The sequence below is a fragment of the Alosa pseudoharengus genome, unplaced genomic scaffold (genome assembly GCF_046254945.1).
Source record: "Alosa pseudoharengus isolate Yale_2024_CS ecotype anadromous, Long Island Sound unplaced genomic scaffold, YU_APseudo_1.1 YU_APseudo_1.1_scf_24, whole genome shotgun sequence".
NCBI classification, from domain to species: Eukaryota; Metazoa; Chordata; class Actinopteri; order Clupeiformes; family Clupeidae; genus Alosa; species Alosa pseudoharengus.
This window is the reverse complement of record NW_027468689.1, coordinates 12,186,482-12,207,470: the sequence shown is the minus strand read 5'-3', so window position 1 is coordinate 12,207,470 and position 20,989 is coordinate 12,186,482. Positions and strand designations below refer to the sequence as shown.

Below are 20,989 nucleotides of genomic sequence, written 5' to 3'. Positions count from 1 at the left end.
TGACCCCAGACGTGAATGTATATTCTGGTATTATAATTAGCCAGGAGTATCCCAGATCTTGGCTTCAGTTCATTACCTTGGCTTCACCTTGCAACACTGTGCTGTGCTGTGCGTACAACAGGGTTACCAGAACTCTGTTGTTACATCCAGAATAAAGAACTATTCTTTCGCAAGCCAGCCTCAAGTTTTTACCTGCTCTTAACTACACTGGAATCTACTCGGTCAACTGTGTCTCCATTTGGGATTAAGGAGACAATTTTATTAGCATTCTTCACTCTCTAACCTTCTGCTTTGGTCAGACGGAGGCCCACAATTTAGTGTGGTTAGGTTGGGCAAAATTAGATGGGAGAGCCCAGGAACGTCCTAATTCTAGGAGCCACCTCATCTCAGAGATGGCAGGGTTACAGTAGGCCTACATATCACTAAAACGAGTATGCAGGAATTAACTGCTTTTTGAAGTATGTTTGTGTAGACCAGTATTTTTCAACCTTTTTTGTGCCACGGCACACTTTTGACACTTAAAATGTCCCACGGCACACTAACATCCTGTGTGAAGAAAAAATAAACACACCATAGCCTAAAATTTCAAATAATACACAGATATGGCCTTATTATGGCTTCTATGCAAGACCTGCTCAATAAAACAAGCGCCCTCTGTTTCATTTGAGGGTGACTATATCTAATTTAATTGTTGTTATGAACTGCATATGTGATGATTCTGTGAATACTGGATATGGGGCCCCCGTTGTAGCCTACAATGCACAAATAGTGCAATCATACAATCAATAAGAGCATGTGGTTCTAAATTATTTGATGCAACAGTTGCTTTTCTGGACCAGTGAGTGACATTTGGGTAATTTTCTGCGGCACACCTGATGATCTCTCACGGCACACTAGTGTGCCCCGGCACAGTGGTTGAAAAACACTGGTGTAGACAACTAGTATTATCATCTTCAAGCATTTCATTTTTACACTATTTCATCGCTGCAGCATACTTTTTCAAAATGTTCTCAGATCTCATAGCTGCTCAGTAGCACGTAAAACCTGAGCTATTTACACAGACGAGATACAAGGGTATAGTAGTATAATCCCTGCAAGTAGTTATGTCAGATTCAGAACCATGATATGAGACAAACAGAAGACTGATGTCTAATGTTCATCACCGCCATCTCTGTCCTATTTATCTCCACTATGTATCTCTATGGGACCTGGGAAAAGTCGGCATGTTATGTTGGCTAATTGTCATCATTCCCTTAATTTTCATTGGAGTAATGGTAACTGAATACCAAAATAAAGACAAATTATTTCCCCCTCAATGAAGTAGCCTATATCCAGAGACTGTAAGGGAGGCCTTGAGGACTTGTAAAATGGTTTTCACAGTGCCTGTCAAACGCCTTCTTACGATGACATCAAGACTTAACCACACTACGATAGGCCTATACATTCTCCAATGCAATTCGTGTACTGATAGATTTATCCCAATACTGTATGTCAAATCCGCAACACCTCTGAGTACATCTCTCGGCTCAATCTGAAAAATCCATACAGTAAAAGAAAAATCAGTGCGTGTGAAGCATAGTTTCCCGACGGATACATTATGTGGTCGGAAAGGAAGTTCAACGCTTGTGCGCACAGTATGCGGATGGCGACCTAACGGACGGACAAAGGATAGCGACCACTCAGCCCTCACGGAGGAGGATCCGGCTTTGGTGCAAACAATCGCTAATGCAGGTGCATTTGCACTGGCTGTCGCTATAAATCCCGAGCCACGGAAAACTTGCTGTATACGACCTGGAGACCTGTCGCGCCTCAGAAATCAGGTATTTAGTAGCTAAGCTAACCTAGTTAGAGTTGCTGCAAATGTATCCAGCCTGCAGTAACGATCTTAGCTAACGGTAATGGCCCAGCAGTTGGATATGAGCACGCAAATTGACATGACTGGGCATAACATTGGGATGATAACGTGTATGTGACGGAGTATAGAGTTTGATGCCACTCTTTGTCATTGTCATGACGGAGAAGCCCTTGTGCCCTGCTCGTAGGATAGCTGGCGAAGTGTTGAGGGAAGTCTGCAGTAGAAGCACCCCAAGCAAACCCTGTCTAGCGGAACAGTTTGGCACACGTTACTGCAGTGTGTATGGATAGCTAGGGTGAGGGCTGTGCTAGCAAGTGCCACTCGACGTTAGCCAAACCCTGGCTGACAGTGCACCTGTCACTGATGTGAAATTATGGTACAGCTGTACGGGATTGTTATAAAAAATAAATATTTCGGGAGAAGCTGTCTGAAACGTGCTTCAATACGTGATGGGATCCAGAAGACAAACGCCTAGATTGCCACCCGGACGGCAGATTGATCATTGTGGTCCCTTCCCGGGTTACTGGAGTTCAGCGTGTGGCGTGTTTCGTGACGTGTGTGTTGTCAGCAGTGTGTGAATCTGCGGCTGAAGACAATCTTATCTTGTCATCTTTAGATGAAATGTACATTAATGGTTAATCAGTTCGTATGGGCTGCCAAATCACCTGATTGTTGTACGTGTTTGTTCAGATGTTTTTTTAAAAGTTTCTTTAAATTGTTGTGGCAGTCACACACCTCTCTGCTTCTGAGTGGTGCCTATTTTTTAATGACTCCAGTTGAGTGTGTGTGCAATGATGGGAACTATGAAAGGAATCAGAAATGCCCTTGTCAACCCTACAAGGTCCCCCTACCCACCAATCGGCTATAATCTCTTGAAGATCTGAGTACATAAATCCGGGGTGTGTTTTGGGGTTAGGGTTTGCTCCTGCTGTCGGTTCACTGTCTGTTGATTGGGGGCAGGAATTGGACTGTGCCCCCATGAGTGGAGTGTAGTGGCTGCCTTATCAGTGGGAATATGTCCCTCCTGTAGTCTGTGTTATCATTGGATATGCATGTCCCTCCTGGAGTCTGTTTTATTAGTGGGAATGAGTGTGGCTCTTATCACAGCCAGGCTGGATGTGGTGGAACTCTGGGGCTCGAGTAATCTGCGTGTGTGTGCCCTCATTCCTGGTCGATGGAGGGGGTTACAGGCAGTGTGTGTGTGTGTGTGGCACTCACTGCTGCGCTTAAGTAACACCTGGAGCAGGGGGTGGCTCAGGCTCAGACACATGACCACCCTCCTGCACTGTGTGTATGTGTGACCACTCTGTGTGTGTGTGTGTGTGTGCGTGCGTGTGTGTGTGTGCGTGTGTGTGTGTGTGTGTGTGTGTGTGTGTGTGTGTGTGTAAAATACTTATTCATGACTAGAGTCTTATAAAACCGCCCTGGCTTTGGACATGAGAGCAGATAATGACAGACGCCTGAATGGCCATCTTGACCAGATGGCCCAAGCTGATTGGGAAGTAGAGAGTCCCTGGCACCAGTGGTCCAGCCAGAGCTTCAGTGAGAAGCCTGCCCTTATAAAAATTAAATGTTTGTGGCAGATTTGCAGCAAACTTGTGAGTGATTTGTTCAAATGAGCCAATAATGTGAAACTTCCAGTAAACTTCTGGTGACAAACCTAATTTGCAGATTTTGCTGCAAATTTGCTGCAGCATTGCCAAAGTTGACAGCAACTGTTTGCCAGAAATTTAATTTGCATGTGAAAATATGACCTTGCCGCAAATTTGTGGCAACTGTTCGCCAGATACCTGAAATTTCTGTAGGGGAGATGCTGCCCAGAGAAGCCTAATAACACAAGTACTAGAACAGGTGCCTGGTGCTCTCCAGGTTCCCCAGAGAAGTCCAAGAATATGAATACTAGAACCATTGTCTGGTGCTCCTCAGAGAAGCTCAAGAACACAAATACTAGAACAAGTAGCCTAGTGCTCCCCAGAGAAGCCCCAAGAACATGAGTACTAGAACCGGTGCTAGCCAGGCTGCTCCCTAGGCTCCCCAGAGATTACTCAAGAGCATGCATGAGTACTAGAAAAGGTGACTGGTGCTCCCCAGAGAAGCTCAAGAACACAAGTACTAGAACAGGTGCCCAGTGCTCCCCATGTTCCCCAGAGAAGTCCAAAAACATGAATAGTAGAACCATTGTCTTGTGCTCCTCAGAGAAACTGAAGAACGAGTACTAGAACAAGTGCCTAGTGCTTCCCAGAGAAGCCCTAAGAACATGGGTACTAGAACCGGTGCTAGCCGGGCTGCTCCCTAGGCTCCCCGGAGATTACTCAAGAACATGAGTACCAGAACAAGTGCCTGTTGCTCCCCAGACTGCCCTCTGGGTGCTCACGGCCCTGGATGCTCTCAAACTCAGACAGGGCACACATTCGACCACACATCTGCACACACACACACACACACACACACTCACAGACATGAACTTGCATCAGCTCATACACACATGCCCTGCTTCCTCTGGGCAGAGCGGGTTGATGTTGATTGGATGCGACATAACCAGGGTGCAGCAGAGTCGAGGGTGATCATCTGGCTAATCAGCTCTCGGAGATTAGTGGCCTTGAAGCTGTGCTGATGACATCGCCCCGTTTCCAGACGATCGTTTCTGCAGCGCTCCCGGCAACAGCACAGGTGCTCCCTAGCAGCTAGCCCCTCCACTCAGACAGGTGAGCTCGCCGCTCTCCTCTGGGCACGACAGGAAGCACGACTTCTCCGTCGGAAGCAGCCAGAACAGTACCCTGACCATCCTGTAACCTTGGAGACGCTGACCGTGCGCTGCCCGGTCTTCAGGGGGATCTGATTGTGTTCTTGCTGTCATCATCATAATCTGCGGAGTTCATTCGCAGAGCGCCGCTAACGGGATTAGCATGGCTGTGTAACCGCTACCTGCCTGTTGCTGCGTCCACCGAGGCTCCGCTGCTCACAGCTCTCCTGCGCTTCTTCTCCGAAAGGTTTTGGATTTCCGCCGTCAACATGTTGAACCAGGGAGCAGTTATGATCTTCACTGGCGTCTGTGGGGCACTGGTGGTGTTGGCAGTGGCCTACTATGCCTACTGGTGAGTGCACAGGGCACCACAGACAGGGCTGCAGGGCAGTACTGTCCTTGGCTCCACATAGAAGCAGCTGCAATGGCCTCTCTGGGGAACCCTTGGCGCAACAGGCTGAAGGGGAGATTGAAAAGTGTGTGTGTGTGAGAGAGTGAGTGTGTCCTGAGGATATGCTGGGTGTCATATGCTTCATGTTAAAGGGTAAATGTGAGAGCTGTTTGTACGGAATATGGAGTTTATGCTCTGGACTTATGGTGTGTGTGTGTGTGTGAGGGCTGCCACTAACGATTATATTATTAGCCAGTTATTTTCTCAATTGTTCGATCTGTTGTTTTATTGATGACATTTCAGAAAATGGTGAAGAAATGTCGATTAGTGTTTCCCAAAGCCTGAGATTATGTCTTCAAATGTCTTGTTTTGTACACAAGCCAAAGATATTTAGTTTACCGTCATAGAGGAGTAAATAAAACTGAACATCTATAGTCAAGTTTAAGAGGCTACAATCAGAGAATTTTGAGGTATTTTCCTTAAATTGACACAAACGATCAGTCGATTGGCAAAATAGTTGACATTTAATAATTAATTTAATAATAGTTAACAACATTAACGTGTATACACGCCCATCCTTGTGCTCTTTTGTAGGCTGTAGTGATTTTGTATTTAAGTGTGCTTCTGTGTTGGGTTGGTTTGGTCATTCTCCCTGGCCGTGTGTGTGTGTGTTTGTGTGTACACACACAATGTGAGTGTGTGTGCGCACATGGTGTGTGTGCTGTGTGTGTCTGCGAGCACTGATGTGTTTTTGTTAGTTTGTGTATGGCATGTCCAGCAGGTGTGGGCCAGACAGCTGTGAGTTCCTAAGCAGGTTTATCTCCTGTAATCCACTCAGCCTGACCTGCAAACGGACACAACATACTCTGGGGTCAGCGCCACACCCGGCTCAGCTGAGCGATCCCAAATATTACAGCCATGGTGGAAGTTATGGCCAATATATATAGAGGGGGGAGGGGCATTTACATTTGAATTTATAGAGCAAGTTTAGAGCTACTTAGTACATATATGATTTAAATGCAGGGAAATATGTACTTGGTTTATTTCAGTGGTATTTGTGTCAGTTATAAACACAATAAATAAGCGCATTGTAGCACATTATAAATTTTAAATAAGCACATTGTGATCGATCTTAAGACATCTACTGCTCAAAAAGGAGGGCGTGTTAAGAATATTAACTAATATTTGTGGGTATCTGTGCAGTCTTTAGGTAATTTTCATGTAGCTGAAACTGGCCTATAAATTTGTCATGTACAGAATATTTTCAGTAAAACAGTACAAGTAACAGTAAACAAAACAAAAAAATCAAAAGTGGAAAGAGGACTTGTAAAAAAAAAATGCAACTGTTTTTCAGAACAATTTATCAAAATATGATAAATATATAGTGGCAAAGACTTTAATAGTGCCCTTTCACCTACAACCCCCCTACCCCCTCCCCCTCCTCTGACCTAATGTAGCCTTATACAGCTGCCTTGTTGATCTCAGATAGCAGTCTGATGTCCCTGCACTCTGTGTCACACCACAAGGCACGGCGCAGTGTGAACTGTAACACTGCTTCTGCTAGGGGATGGGCATTTCAAGCAAAACTACTGTGCTATATTCACTGGTAACTAGTCTATTCCAGCATTCCTCTCACATGACGGCATTGATGTGGTAGATTAAGATACTCAAGCTTTGCCTGGCAAAGTTTGCACTGCACGTTTGATCAGTTTGTGTTTAATTTTTTCACTGGTCTACCCTAGCAGCCCAACGCTGCTCTACTACATAGGACAAGAACCTCAGACTAAATCATCACAATGCCAACTCAATCTCAGGACACATCTCTTTTGTGTGTGTATGCCCCCCCCCCCCCCACACACACACACACACACACACATACATGCACACATACAACAACATACTCTATTTGCCAGAGAGCTCTTTCTCCTCTGTCTGGGTCTATCTCTCCCTGTCCTTGAGTCTCTATCCCTTCATTTCTGTCTTTACAAGTCTATCCTCTGGCTCCTCCCCCTCCTGTGCCGATACAAAGTTCACTGAAGTTTACAGGGCAGGGGCTGGGAGCATGCAGCTCTGACTAACACGCTCACACTCTCTCTCTCTGTACTCTCTGTGTAACACACTCACCATACTGGAGTCTCCCCATACATACATACATACATACATACATACACACACTCTGTTTCTTTACTGGAGTAAAAAGCAGGAGAGAATACACCTCCAGGACTGTCAGCTGAGGTTAGTGTTTGGGTCGAGTGAGTGTGGGACTGGAGTGCCTCGTTGTTAGAGTTGTAGGTAGGTGAGTGAGTGAGTGAGTTAGTGAATGTGTGAGTGTTGTGAGTGATTGAGTGAGGGTTGTAGGTGATTGAGTGAGTGAATGAGTGTGGGTTGTAGGTGAGTGAGTGAGGGTTATAGGTCAGTGAGTTTTAGATGAGTGAGTGTTGTAGGTGAATGTGTTTTAGATGAGTGAGTGTTGTAGGTGAGTTAATGTTTTAGATGAGTGAGTTGTAGGTGAATGAATGAGATTTGAGTGACTGTTGTAAATGAGAGTGTTGTCCGCTAGTGGTGTAGAGGTTGTATGGGTGCATGTGTGGTTGAGTGAGCAGTGGTCATGTGGCTTCTTAGCACAGCTGCAGATGTGTGATGGGTATAAGAGGGTGCATGCTGGGTAACTCTGAATTCATAGACTGGAACTGTTTTCCCCACAGCCATGACATCTGCTGAGCTGTATAGCTGAGAAGTTTATGCAATATACTTTTGATTGTGCATTGGGAGATTGTGTGTGTGTGTGTGTGTGTGTCGGGGCTAAGAGTATGTGTGATACAGTTTCTGCATGAAATTTTGGCCTGGGGGTGGGGTTACTATAAAGTAGGTTAAAGGGCATGCTGTGTAGAAGGGGAAGTGTGTGTGAGCCTGCGTGTGTGTGTTATAGAATTCCTCTGCCTGCTCCATGGAAATGGAGGCATGATTGTGCTTGTGTGTGTGTATTTGTGTGTGTGTTCTGAGTTCTGTTCGATTTCATAAGTTCCTGTGTTGTAAATTCCTGATTTGGTCATCAATCCAACCCCTCTTTCTCTCTCTCCTACAGGTCGGTCGTGCTGAGTGAGGGGCCGTGTAAAAGAGGATTGTAAAGCCAGCCCACCGTGGTGAGACCCTTATCACCTCATTCATTCACACACACACACACACACACACACATACACACACACACATACACACACACATACACACACATATACACACTCAGAAAGTCAGTTTGACAGTGGCTCAGTGTGCTTGAGCATCTGAGGGAGAAATATTGACTAACCCTAACCATGTCGACTAGCCCTAACCATGTCGACCAAACCTTACCCCGTCGACTAACTCTCCTACTCTGTCGACTAACTCTTACTCTGTTGACAAACTCTGACTCTGTCGACTAAATGGCTTTTCAGATGGAAAGCGGTCCCCGTTCTCTGTCCCTCAAAACGCAAAACTGAAATGCCAGCACTGCCACCTCAAAAGCTGAATTTTTTTTATCTTGGAGGCGGGTGGGCGTCATCTCAATTCAAAATGAATTGAATGTTAGCGGGTGTCGCTTCTCGTGTCGACTAATCCTGACAAGGCTCTCACACTCCTGTCACAAGCAGCTCTTTCCTGTTACACCTGTTCTAGACAACACACCTTCACCGATCACAAACACAGGCCCCACATGGACCTGAAAGTTCCCAGGCTCTGTGCTGCAATTCAGGCTTGAACCCGGCCTTGAAAATACATTTCTTAACTGAAAAATTCTGCCTATCTGGGATGCTCTTTTTATACCCAATCATGATTGCAGTAAGCCTAAATAATGAAATGTTCCCTCTTGTTTATGTATTTTCTTCAGCATTCTAGAACTTTTTCAGCCTTCTGTTGCCCCCGTCCCAAGTTTTTGAGATATGTTCCTGGCATCAAATTCAAAATGAGCTTCAATTTTCCATGGCATAGTCATCATGGTACCCAGCGTCCATACTCAACATAGACAGCATGTTGTCACTATAAGTCATTTATAAGGGTGTCCTTATAGCGACTATTAAGTCCAATTTACACCAAAGTTTCACAACGAGACGAGCTGCAACGCTCTATAAACCAGCAATTTGCTGCAACACACATTCTGAAAAACTGGAGATTCACACCAGTGCAACATCACCAATGTGCATTACACTTCACTTTTACACCACTCTGTAGCCAGATATGAACTAGCCAGCTGGTTAGTTCCTCAGCAAAGTTAACCAACTAGCTGATAAGCCAACAGTTTGTAAATGTGCGTTTGTTTCTGTAAATTTATTTTGACTGACGTTGTTCAGACACCGGTCTTCTTCAAAACCGAGTTAGATTTCTCTGCCACTCCTTTGGCAAAAACTCTGACCCGACGCCTTTAATTGAATAACAACACGTCCTAAATACCCTTGCAACCTTGCAACTTCGATTTGACATGATGACTGTCTTTCAATGTCTTGCAACAGCTGGCTGCAGACTGCTGCAACTTGTCTCTGCAACGGTTTCGCAAATCTGGTGTGAATTGGCCTTTAGAAACATTCCTGTTTCTCTATGCTTGAGAGTCAAAGCCAGTACTGCTGCTCAACAACACCATGGGAAAACAATCAGTATAGGCGTTGGGATAATGGTGTGTGTGTGTGTGTGTGTGTAGGTCGGTGTGGGCAGCCATGGGTCTGCTGGCCTATCTGAAGAGCCAGTTTGTGCTGCAGCTGCTCATTGGCTTTGTGTTCGTGGTCAGCGGACTCATCATCAACTTCATCCAGCTCTGCACCTGTGTACTCTGGCCCATCAACAAGCAGCTCTACCGACGGATCAACTGCAGGCTCGCCTACTCGCTATGGAGCCGTGAGTCACATATTCATATTGCCTGTGTGTGTGTGGCAGAGGTTTTATCTTCATTCTGAGATTATCATTTAGATGTGTGTACTGTATGTTTGCTAATTGGTATGTGTGTGTGTGTCTGTGTCTGTATGTTTGATTTGTATACATATTTTGATGTTGATTCCCTATCTTGTGTTTGTATTGAAGACCAGAGGAACTATGTTGGTGCGTGTGCGTTCGTGCATGTATGTTGTTGATAATGTGTGTGTGTGTGTGTGTGTGTGTGTGTGTGTGTGTGTGTGTGTGTGTGTGTGTGTGTGTGTGTGTGTGTGTGTGTGTGTGTGTGTGTGTGTGTGTGTGTGTGTGTGTGTGTGTGTGTGTGTGTGTGTGTGTGTGTGTGTCTCTGCAGAGCTGGTGATGCTGCTGGAATGGTGGTCCGGTACCGAGTGCATGCTCTACACCGACCAGGCCACTGTGGACATGTTTGGCAAAGAACACGTCATCATCATCCTCAATCACAATTTTGAGATCGACTTCCTCTGTGGCTGGACCATGTGTGAACGCTACGGCGTGCTGGGGGTCAGTGTGTGTGTGTGTGCCTGTGTGTGTGTGCTATCTAGTGCATAGGCTGAACTAACAAAATGGGAGAGAGGAACCGGGACCCTATTTTTTTTTAGATCTCTTTGATTTTAATTAGGACAAAGGCGATACAAATTGTTCCAGTATTTGAATTAGTGAATTAGACAAACAGCTATGGATTGCAGTCCTGAGGCAGCCAGGTCCATGAAGTAAACAGCTTGTCATGGATATTATAATATGTGTCTGACAATATGGAAAGGATCTCTACAGAGATACACCTGTGTCTTTTTGTCTCAGTAGCTGTAAACAAACTGTTGTCAGTGACTGTTTCCACACGCTGACAAGTTTAGGGGTTTAGAGGTTTTTTGGGGTCATAGTTAGGTCTGTTTCTGTACCCTGATGAGTTTAGGTTTTGGAGTAAGGAGTTAGGTTGGCCTGATTATAGAACTCAAATGATTCCCCAATTAACTTTTTATATTGTCATTATTTATACTGATTATACTGACTATATAGACAGTAGACAACTAGTGTGTGTTAGTTGGTTATATAGACCAGAGTGTATTAGTGGGTTATGTAGACTACTAGGGTGTTAGTTGGTTTCATTTATATTTGTTCATTTAGATGCTTTTATCCAAAACAACTAACAACAATGAAGAATAACATTAAAGCTACATTGCAGAGGAGACCTTCAGTAGCAATTAATACTACTTCAATAAATACTACTACTACTACTACTACTACAGGATGAGAGTACAGACGTTTCAATGTTTAGTCAAAGGAGATAGTGGTAAAAGCAGAAAGAGAGAAGTAAGGAAGTGCATGTTAAGTGTGTTGGGTTGTTGGGTTGGGTTGCCGTTCCACCATTGGGGAACTACAAATGAAAATGGATTACCGTGTGTTTAGGGTAGGCAGCGCCAGACAGCGTTCCTTGGAGGAACGTAGTGACTGAGTGGTAACATGAGCTTTTATGAGAGCTTTTAAGTAAGTGGGAGCAGACCCAGCCAGCACTTTGTAAGCAAGCATTAGTGACCTGAATTTGAAGCAGGCGGCTATGGGTAACCAGTGGAGCTCAATGAACAGCGGGGTAACGTGTGCCCTTTTCTGTAGATTGAAAATTGATAGGAGGGCTTTGGGCGAGAGATAACCAGGGGCGGAGTGGGGCACTAAAATCCACCGGGAAAATACTGACGGCAGCGGCCCGAACACCCCCCCCCCCCCCCAAACATGCACACACATCAATAGCACAAACAAAATATATGTCTATTTAAAATACTAATAGGCTGAAAAAAAGGAACTGGATAGCGCTAGTAATGCAATACAACAAGCAAATCAACCACAAACCAGGCACTTTCAATAAATGTGTAAGGAACTATAGATATTTAAGTGCAGTATAAATTTAAAAAAGGAAGTAGGCCTAGCCTACAGACAATGCCAACCTAATAACACAGGTAATATAATAATTGGAAAACCAGGTACTTTGAGGTTTGTAGAGAACTATTAAAGTAGGCCTATATAGGCTTACATATAGACAGTTCCAACGAGTTCCACAAACCATTTATCAGCCTGAGTGGCCCACTAATTAGTCATTAGGCTAGGCCTACATATCAACATAAGACTAGCTTGTGCTAGTTTCCGCCTAGCAATAACGTCAATTCTTTAGCTCCGCTAACCTTTCTCTCTGCCTTCCATCCATGTAACAGCAAGCAACCACGCAAATCCGTCCACTGTCAAAAATTCTGTAGTTTTCCTCGAACTTGATCGCTTGTAGGGTCATGCCATTAGACGAGGGGCTGCTCATTTATCCCCCTACATTTCTGTAAATAGACTTGACCTGCAATCGGTTCATTGGATAAACCAGAAACACATCCCCCAGTCCCAGGAGGCTTTGCTCCATTCTAGCCTAGGCCTACGTTAATTTAAGAACAAACAAACAAATTAAATTGTCTTTTTTTTAAAATTTGTGACGATGAAAATTCTGTAACGCCTGAATAAGACAAAAATGAATTAAGATTAAAAAAATTAAGGCTAGCCTACACAAAAATCAGCATGGGAGAGATGAGTGTGCAGGGTAACCATGAATGACATATAGACAGTGAGCGAGTGGTATAAATATTGGTTGGACTTCCTAAAACTCTAAAGTGTAGATCACGGAGATTTTCGCGGAAAATTCATATTGAATCTATGATTTCGATGGCCGCGTACGCCTCACGGCCGCGACAAAGACTCTATGGGCCGGCCCGCACCGCGCACATTCCTCGGCCGGCCCACCGGGAAAACTCCCGATCGTCCCGATTGCCACTCCGCCCCTGGAGATAACCATGGTCTGTACCAAGAGTTGTGATGGTGTAGTCAGTGACATGATAGTGTGAAGTGGCATGACCGGGCAACAGAGGCAACATTGTTGGAGAAGGTTAGCTGGCCATCATGACACCCAAGCCTTCGTAGGAGCAAGAGAGGAGGAGTGCATTTTGATGTTTTGATGTTAATAATGTATGGATTGTTTGACTGGGAAGACCAGCTGTTTGGTCTTAAGAGGTTTAGTTGGAGGTGGTGTTCCTTCTTCCAAGTGGATATGTCAGATATAGTATAGTATAGTATATACTATGTCAGGTATCGTCTGCGTAGCAGTAATATGTGAAGCTGTGCAAGCGGATAATCGGGCCTAGCAAGGTGGTATGCACGGCAAAGAGAAGGGTTATGTAGACTAGAGTGTGTTAGTTGGTGCTGTGCTAGGTTTGACCTTTAGGTCATCATCCATATTGGGTTAAATCGTCAATTGAAGTCTGTGTGTGTGTGTGTGTGTGTGTGTGTCTGTGTGTCTCCTCAGAGCTCCAAGGTGCTGGCCAAACACGAGCTGCTGAAGGTTCCTTTAATTGGGTGGACCTGGTACTTCCTGGAGATAGTCTTCTGTAAGAGGAAGTGGGAGGAGGATCGCGACAAAGTCTTTAAAGGCCTGGACAGCCTCAAGGATTACCCAGAATTCATGTGGGTGAGTGACCTGATCACATTACTACGGCTTATCCTTATCACCACGGATACAGGTTTCATTGTGTAAAGAAACTGTTGTATGTGTGTGTGCAAGTGTATATGGGGAGATAGTGCTGGGCGGTATACCGGTTCACACCGTATACCGGTGTATATTTTCGTTATGATATGAATTTTTAATATACCGCCATACCGGTGTATTTGATTACACAACGTTTGGAACGCTGTGCCGCGCGACAGTGTTTCAGACGGGACTTTTTCACACGCACGCATGGTGCCACTGCGAGGCATAGTGAGGGTAAACACAAAACACCTTAAGTTTTTCCCCTGAAGTATGACCCTTAAGGCTTAATTTCTCCTTAGGTAAGGGGTTTATTTAAGGGTGTTGCACAGAATAATACCTTAAATTGTTTCTTTAGTTAAGGAAAAACGTTAAGGGATACTGCATTGAAAAGGATTTACCGTCACGAAAATTCTATTGAGATTGTTCAACAGCTGTAACTAGCTGGCTAGTAGGTGATGTCGTTAGTTAGCAACCCACCGAACACAGTGAAGTTTAATAATCTTATCATTCATCTCACCTTAAGAATATTCGCTGAAATTATCCAGGTAGCAAGTAAAGCGTGTTATAGACATGCACTGAGCAATACTAGCTGGCTAGTTAGAAATGATCCTGACTGTCATCAGTGCACCAAAACAAACTTTTTTGTTAATGTTTTGCCTAGCGAACCGAACCGAAGATCATGGCAGGCTAACAAGAAATCCACATCCACATGAAGTTAACGTTAGCCTACCACTAACGTCATGTAAACCACACAATAACAATACATTTCTGATAGGCCTATTTGACAGAGTAAGCATATTAACAGAGGTTTTTAAATGGTATCATTTTCAAAAAAGTATAATTATTGCAAGTTGCACTACTTTTTGTATTGGTTTTATACAAGATGTTTGTGAAATTTGCACAGTAAAAGTTCTGTATTTTGACTGCAATTGTCTTTGCATTCTGATTAGATTCTTCATTAGAATCATGAGTGGCTCTTTGTAAACAGCATCATTTTCTGGGGCCATGCAAAACTGCATTACCACTAGTGGTAGAGTTATTCTACATCATGACAGTAAAATAGACCATCCTTAGTCAATGTACTGCAGCAATTCCTCTCTCAACCTGTAGAAAATGCTGTGAACATCTGATTATGCATGGTAAAAAAATACAGTCATATACCGTGAAACCGTAAGAATTTTGAAAAATACCGTGATATACATTTTTGGTCATACCGCCCAGCTCTATGGGGAGATTAACATTGTAAGCGTGAATGTGTATATGGAAATTGAATAGGAGTCAGTCAGGCCCAGAAAAATGAATGTGTCTGAATGGGAATCAGTGATATGAACACACACACACACACACACACACACACACACACACACACACACACACACACACAGACCTATTTGGGACACATATGAGTTTTGTTCATTTCTTTGTGTGTGTGTGTATTAAAGGTGATGTGGTGGCAAATGGCTTGAATGGTATAAATTGCTGTTGTAGATTAGGCTTCTATGAAGGTTACTCATTGTAAGGCTACACAGGTTACTGAATATGCAATTGACCGATTCCAAGCCCCGCCTCCCATTGTTACTGTTGCTACGTCGGACAACTTCTGTCAGATGAGTTTGACAGAAGCATGACCGATGCCTTTGGTTCCATCTCACCATATGCCACATGCATTAGTGGCTGGGTGATATAGGTAGCCTACTAATGTTATAGCATCAATAAGTTAACAGCAATACCAACTCTAGTAGACTGTGTGATAGATCCGTAGTGTGGTTTTCTCAGGTCCCCCAGACACATTTTTAACCATCTTCAAATTTAAATTTCATCTTCATGATATAGGGGCAAGTACACTCCCTGCATCATGGCAGGAAAGGCAGAAGTTAATTGGGGTTCTGTAAGATTCCAACATCGCTTAACTGTTATCTGACGGTAGATCGAAAGTGCCGCTCGGGATCGGTCAATTGTCTAATCCTATTGTGGTTTTCATACACTGTATTTAGCTATAAAAATGTGTGTGTGCGTGCGTGCTTGTGTGTGTATGTGTGTGCTTGTAATTTGTATATTTACTTGTGTGTGTGTGTGTGTGTGTGTGCAGTTCCTCCTGTACTGTGAAGGAACACGTTTCACTGAGAAAAAGCACCAGATCAGCATGCAGGTGGCCGAGAGCAAAGGCCTCCCCAAACTCAAGTACCACCTGCTGCCCCGCACCAAGGGATTCACCACCACACTGCAGTGTTTGAAGGGGACAGGTGAGACACACACACACACACACACACACACACACACACACTCGTGCATTCCACACAAACACACAGAAGCATATGCATGCACACATATATCTGTATCTGTAATGTATACACACACACACACACACACACACATGAGTGACTGGTATTTTCTGTCCTCAGTGTCAGCCGTGTATGACGTGACACTGAACTTCAAAGACAAGAAGGTCCCCACTCTACTGGGCATCATCAACGGCACCAAATACATGGCAGACATGAGTATCAGGTGCAGTCTTTTCTCTCTCCCTCTCTCTCTCTCTCTCTCTCTCTCTCTCTCTCTCTCTCTCTCTCTCTCTCTCTCTTTCTTTTTTATCCCTCCTTCCTTCTCTGCTTTTCTCTATCAGATATGAGCTCACAGTCTTGTTAAACCCCGCCCCCTGCTGGTTGTGTGTGTGTTTTGCAGGCGGTATCCAGTAGATGAAATTCCTGATGATGAGAAGGAGTGTGCCAACTGGCTGCATAAGCTCTACCAGGAAAAGGTATGACCAGTACACACACACACACACACACACACACACACACACACACACACAGATATATCACCTCTAGCAGGAGTAGATGAGCTTTACATGTTCACACACCAGAAGAAGGTCTATGCAGATAAACATACATACACACACACACACACACACACACACACACACACACACACACACACACACACACACACACACACACACACACACACACACACACATACAGATGCAAGAATTCCTACTTGGATTGCAGGTGCATATTATTATTATTATTATTATTATTATTATTTATATTAAGTGGTGTTTTATCTATTAGTATCTAATGCTGCCCTGCCTAAATGAAAGCCTGATATGTGGTGCTTCTCTCTGTGCATCTCCCAGGATGCATTGCAGGAGCACTACGCAAAGGAAGGCTCGTTTCCGGGTCCCACCATCCGGCCCCCTCGCCGCCTCTGGTCGCTGCTCAACTTCCTGTTCTGGGCGTGTGTGCTGCTGTCACCGCTCATCCACCTGGCCTGGGGCGTCTTCATCAGCGGCTCTCCCCTCCACATCCTCGGGTTCATGCTCTTCCTCATCATCGGTGGGTACACGCACACACAACACACATACACACGCACACATATACACACGCACGCACACATGCACACATCTTCAGCATCCTCAAGCATACACATGCATACTCAAAGATGTACACAAACACACAGACACACACAAAACACTCACACCTGACATGAAAATGTACACATTTCTTGATGACTTGTAGTGACCTATGCTTGTGTTTGTTTTTTGTGTCTGTGTGTGTTGTGTGTATGTCTGTATCTTTGTATGCGTCTGTCTGTCTCCCTGTGTGTGTGTGTGTGTGTGTGTGTGTGTGTGTGTGTGTGTGTGTGTGCGTTTGCAGCCTCTGTCGCTGTGCGGCGGCTTATTGGGGTGACTGAGGTGAAGAAAACGGGCTCCAGCTATGGCGATCAGGAGGCCAAGAAGCAGAATTAAACTTTTTCTTTCTCTCTCTCTCTCTCTCTTCCTCTCTGTCTCTCGCTCTCTCTCCTCTCCCTGAGTGCAGTGCAGCTTGTGTGCTCTTGTGCTCAGAGCTTATTTTCTACCACAACTCCACAAACAAACAAACCAACTGGGAATATTGTAGTTTCTGGGGTTGAGATTCATCTTGTTAAACACTAAGAGAAGGTGACGGAAACCCGGCTGAGATGAGATGCATAAACAACTCACTGAGAGGACTGTATGGACACACACTCTCACACACACACACACACACACTCACACTCACACTCAGACACACAATTGTCACCTGTGTGCTAATACACATGCACACCCCCCACCCCGATACATAGTCCCCCACACGCACACATCCTCACAAAACCACACAGACATCCCCACACAACCACATACATCTGTGTTCACTTACACATAGACAAACACACCCAGATACACTCACATTGCTTTCTCTCACACACACAAACCCCCTCCCTCCCTCTCACACCATGTTCAGCTGCACACATCCCTCCCTCACACACACACACTCCTGTGTTCACACTCCTATACACATGTTATCAGCGTTAAGGCTCTCACCGTTGCAACTCTCATATATATACACACACACACACACAGCAGAGATGACCTTTCGCTCACACACACACACACACACACACACACACACACAACAGAGGTGACCTCTTTCACTCACTCACTCACACACACACACACACACACACACACACACACACACACACACACACACACACACACACACACACACACACAACAGAGGTGACCTCTATCTCTTTCACACACACAGCAGAGATGAGCTGAGATGGCTCTCTCTCACATAGTAGAGATGACTTAGTGTCTCTTCACACACACAAAAATAAGAGTTGGTTAATATATTTTCCCCCCCCCCCCCCCCCCCACACACACACACATACTCAGCAGCCCAGTGCTCCGTCTATTTAGCAAGATGGAGACATTTCCCCCTCCTAAATCCTAAATCCTAAAGATCCTAAACACATTAACACCCTTACATGTATATACACACACACACTGATTAGATGCTGTTGGTTCTGGTTCCGTCCTGGTTCTCACAATTGCTTGACCGCTGTCACTGTAGCAACAACCAGGATAGGATTATTGCTGCTGTAGCTTCCTTCTCTGCGTGCGTGCATGCATACACACACACACACACACACACACAGACAGGGCTCATGTTGAGGATGGCTATTGTTCCTCCCAGGGGCTGAAGGTTCAAAGTTCAAGGTCCAGTCCCCCACAGAAGAAAAGAAAAGCGCCTGAAGCATAGTCCTCCTGTCTGAAGGCTCCTGTGCAAACAGAAGTGTGAGAATTTAAGAAGGCAATATCTCACTCTTTCCCGTTCTATTTCAGTTTGTGTCCCCTCTCATTTCCTGTGTAGACACCACGGTGGTACCCTGCCCTCTGCAGGCGAGAGCTGGTATAGCGTGAGTGTTTTGAGTTCAGATTCCTGCCAGCCTTAACAGTGTGTGCAGCTTCCTGATTGGTGTGCACTACTCTCATCACCCCCACCCTTTGTAACAGCACTAGAGGGTAGCTAAGAGACATATGCAAAGCATGTAGAGATTGCAAAAGAGAAGTATCGGGAGAGGGGTATTTTAATTTCCTGTCTTAAAAACTGCTAGCTGAAAAACTGGCTAACCTCAGAGGGTTGGGACTTATCATTTTAGCAGGTCTGGACTGAAACTACATAAAGGCTATGAGCTGTAACCAGGCAACTGATGTGTTCTTAGTATTTGTCTCCAGACTGGACATCAGAGGAGGGGTGGGTGTGGGGTTACCAGGGGGAGGGGAGAGACGATTAGGATAATAATGTATCAATTTGTTGGTATCCCCCATACTTCTGGATTTTGGAGGGCAAGGATGGGGTGAAAATGTATATTTAGATCCAATAGAGAAATAGTAAATAAAATTCACAGATGTTTTTTTTTTCTTTTTTGTATTACCTTCCAAATTGATTAAAGAATTCAAATCAAGTATGCAATTTTGTGTGGAATTCTTTGTATTACACCTGCTGCTATAATTGTATAATATTAATAATAAACTGTAATTGTACAGCCCCTTTTCATACATGCAATATAGCTCAAAATGCTTCACGTGAAGCATTAGGGGCAGTATAGTGACTGAGGAACTAGGAGTAGAGGGTCTTATTACTGGCACTTCAATCGAAGGTGCTCCAGGGGTCAGTTGCTAACCCAGTCTCTGCAGTTGGTCACTGCTAGTGGATTTGGATCAGCTAATTTTGACATGAAGAAAAGTAAACAGCAAAAGACAACACACCGCAAGAACAAACTGAGAAACCAAAGCTAACAGAAGGTTAAACAATGAAATGAAAAAAGGATTATAGGCAACAATACAAATGGAAATATGAAAAGAAAAGAGGACATTGAAGATAAATGAAAACTAAAACTATAGATTGAAAAGCTTTTTACAAATACCAGCTGGAAAAAAGTTGGTTAACTGCAGTACAAATCTAGCCTAGAAATCTAGACTCGCCCCTAGCGGCAGCAAATTACATTTGGTGCCAGGGCTAGTACAAATCTTGTGTAAGGTTTCAAAAATGTAGTCTGCATGCCAGGGTGGAGCATAATGCACAAGAGATGCTTTCTTTGCGATGAAGACTGAAGATCCAAGGGGTTTTAGTAGGCACTACTATACGTGGATTAATGATTGCAAGAGGAGTGTGCACTTTGAACATATTTTTCAAATTTGCAATGTTTTTATAAATGTAGATGTTAATGGGAATCTCACCCATATCAGAGCCCCCACCTTAACATAGGTTTGTGCCAAGAGATTCTGCTGTAAAAGCTCATACCCATGTTGTGAACATTTTATGTTTTCTTTACTACAACCCCAAAACAGAAAAAGTTGGGACGTTGTGTAAAATGTGAATAAAAACAGAATGTAATAATCTGCAAATCTCTTAAACTAATATTTGGTTGCAAAAAGGATACAGACAACATATCAAATATTGAAAATGACAAATTTCATGGAAAATATATGTTAATTTTGAATTTGATACCAGCAACATGTTTCAAAAAAAGTTGGGACGGGGTAACAAAATGCTGGAAAAGTTGTGTAATGATAAAGAAATCAAATGGAAGAATGTTTCACAACTAATTAAGGTAACTGGCAACACGATTGGGTATGAAAAAGAGCATCCCAGAGAGGCAGGGTCTCTTAGAAGTAAGGATGTATTCATCCCTCTGTGTAAATCTGTGTGCACAAATGATGAAACAATGTCATCTTAATGCTTCTTCACATGAAATTGTGACATATTTAGGGAGTTCATCATCTACAGGATATAATATTATTAAAACATTCAGAGAATCCAGAGAAATCTTTGCAAACAAGGGAAAGAGCTGAAAAACAAATTGGATGTCCATGATCTTTTTGACCTCAGATGGCACTGCATTAACACCAGACCTGTTTCCAGACCTGTCATTGTATGGGCTCAGGAAAACCTCTGATAACCATTGTCTATGTGCCCAGTTTGATACTCAATTCAAAAACTGCAGCCAAAATTGTAACAGCTAAAATTGTATTGAGACATGATACAGAAAATGCCACCCTCTTATTTGAGCCTGAGCTTGTTTAGAATGGACTGAGGTAACATGGAAAAAGGTCCTATGATTAGACCAATCAAAGTTTTCCATTCTTTTTGGAAATCATTGACTCATCTGGGCCAAATAGGAGAGGGCCTATCCAAGTATTCAACCTATCCAACTTGTTTTAGCGCT

At 44.0% G+C, this 20,989-nt stretch overlaps 1 protein-coding gene across 2 annotated transcripts; it reads left to right on the top strand.

Annotated features, from left to right (window-relative positions):
* The first annotated feature begins 1,628 nt into the window (after positions 1 to 1,628).
* agpat3 (1-acylglycerol-3-phosphate O-acyltransferase 3) lies at positions 1,629 to 19,225 on the top strand. Of its 2 annotated transcripts, none has more exons than XM_076303175.1 (10): positions 1,629 to 1,820; positions 8,075 to 8,132; positions 9,656 to 9,849; positions 10,235 to 10,404; positions 13,232 to 13,393; positions 15,543 to 15,696; positions 15,856 to 15,958; positions 16,136 to 16,211; positions 16,590 to 16,788; positions 17,110 to 19,225. In XM_076303175.1, exons 3-10 carry the CDS (start codon positions 9,672 to 9,674, stop codon positions 17,199 to 17,201), a joined length of 1,134 nt encoding a protein of 377 aa, XP_076159290.1. In that variant the 5' UTR covers positions 1,629 to 1,820; positions 8,075 to 8,132; positions 9,656 to 9,671; the 3' UTR covers positions 17,202 to 19,225. The 2 variants fall into 2 exon arrangements, with proteins under 2 accessions (XP_076159290.1, XP_076159291.1); XM_076303176.1 differs by lacking the exon at positions 1,629 to 1,820 and adding an exon at positions 7,043 to 7,224.
* Positions 19,226 to 20,989: the final 1,764 nt, after the last annotated feature.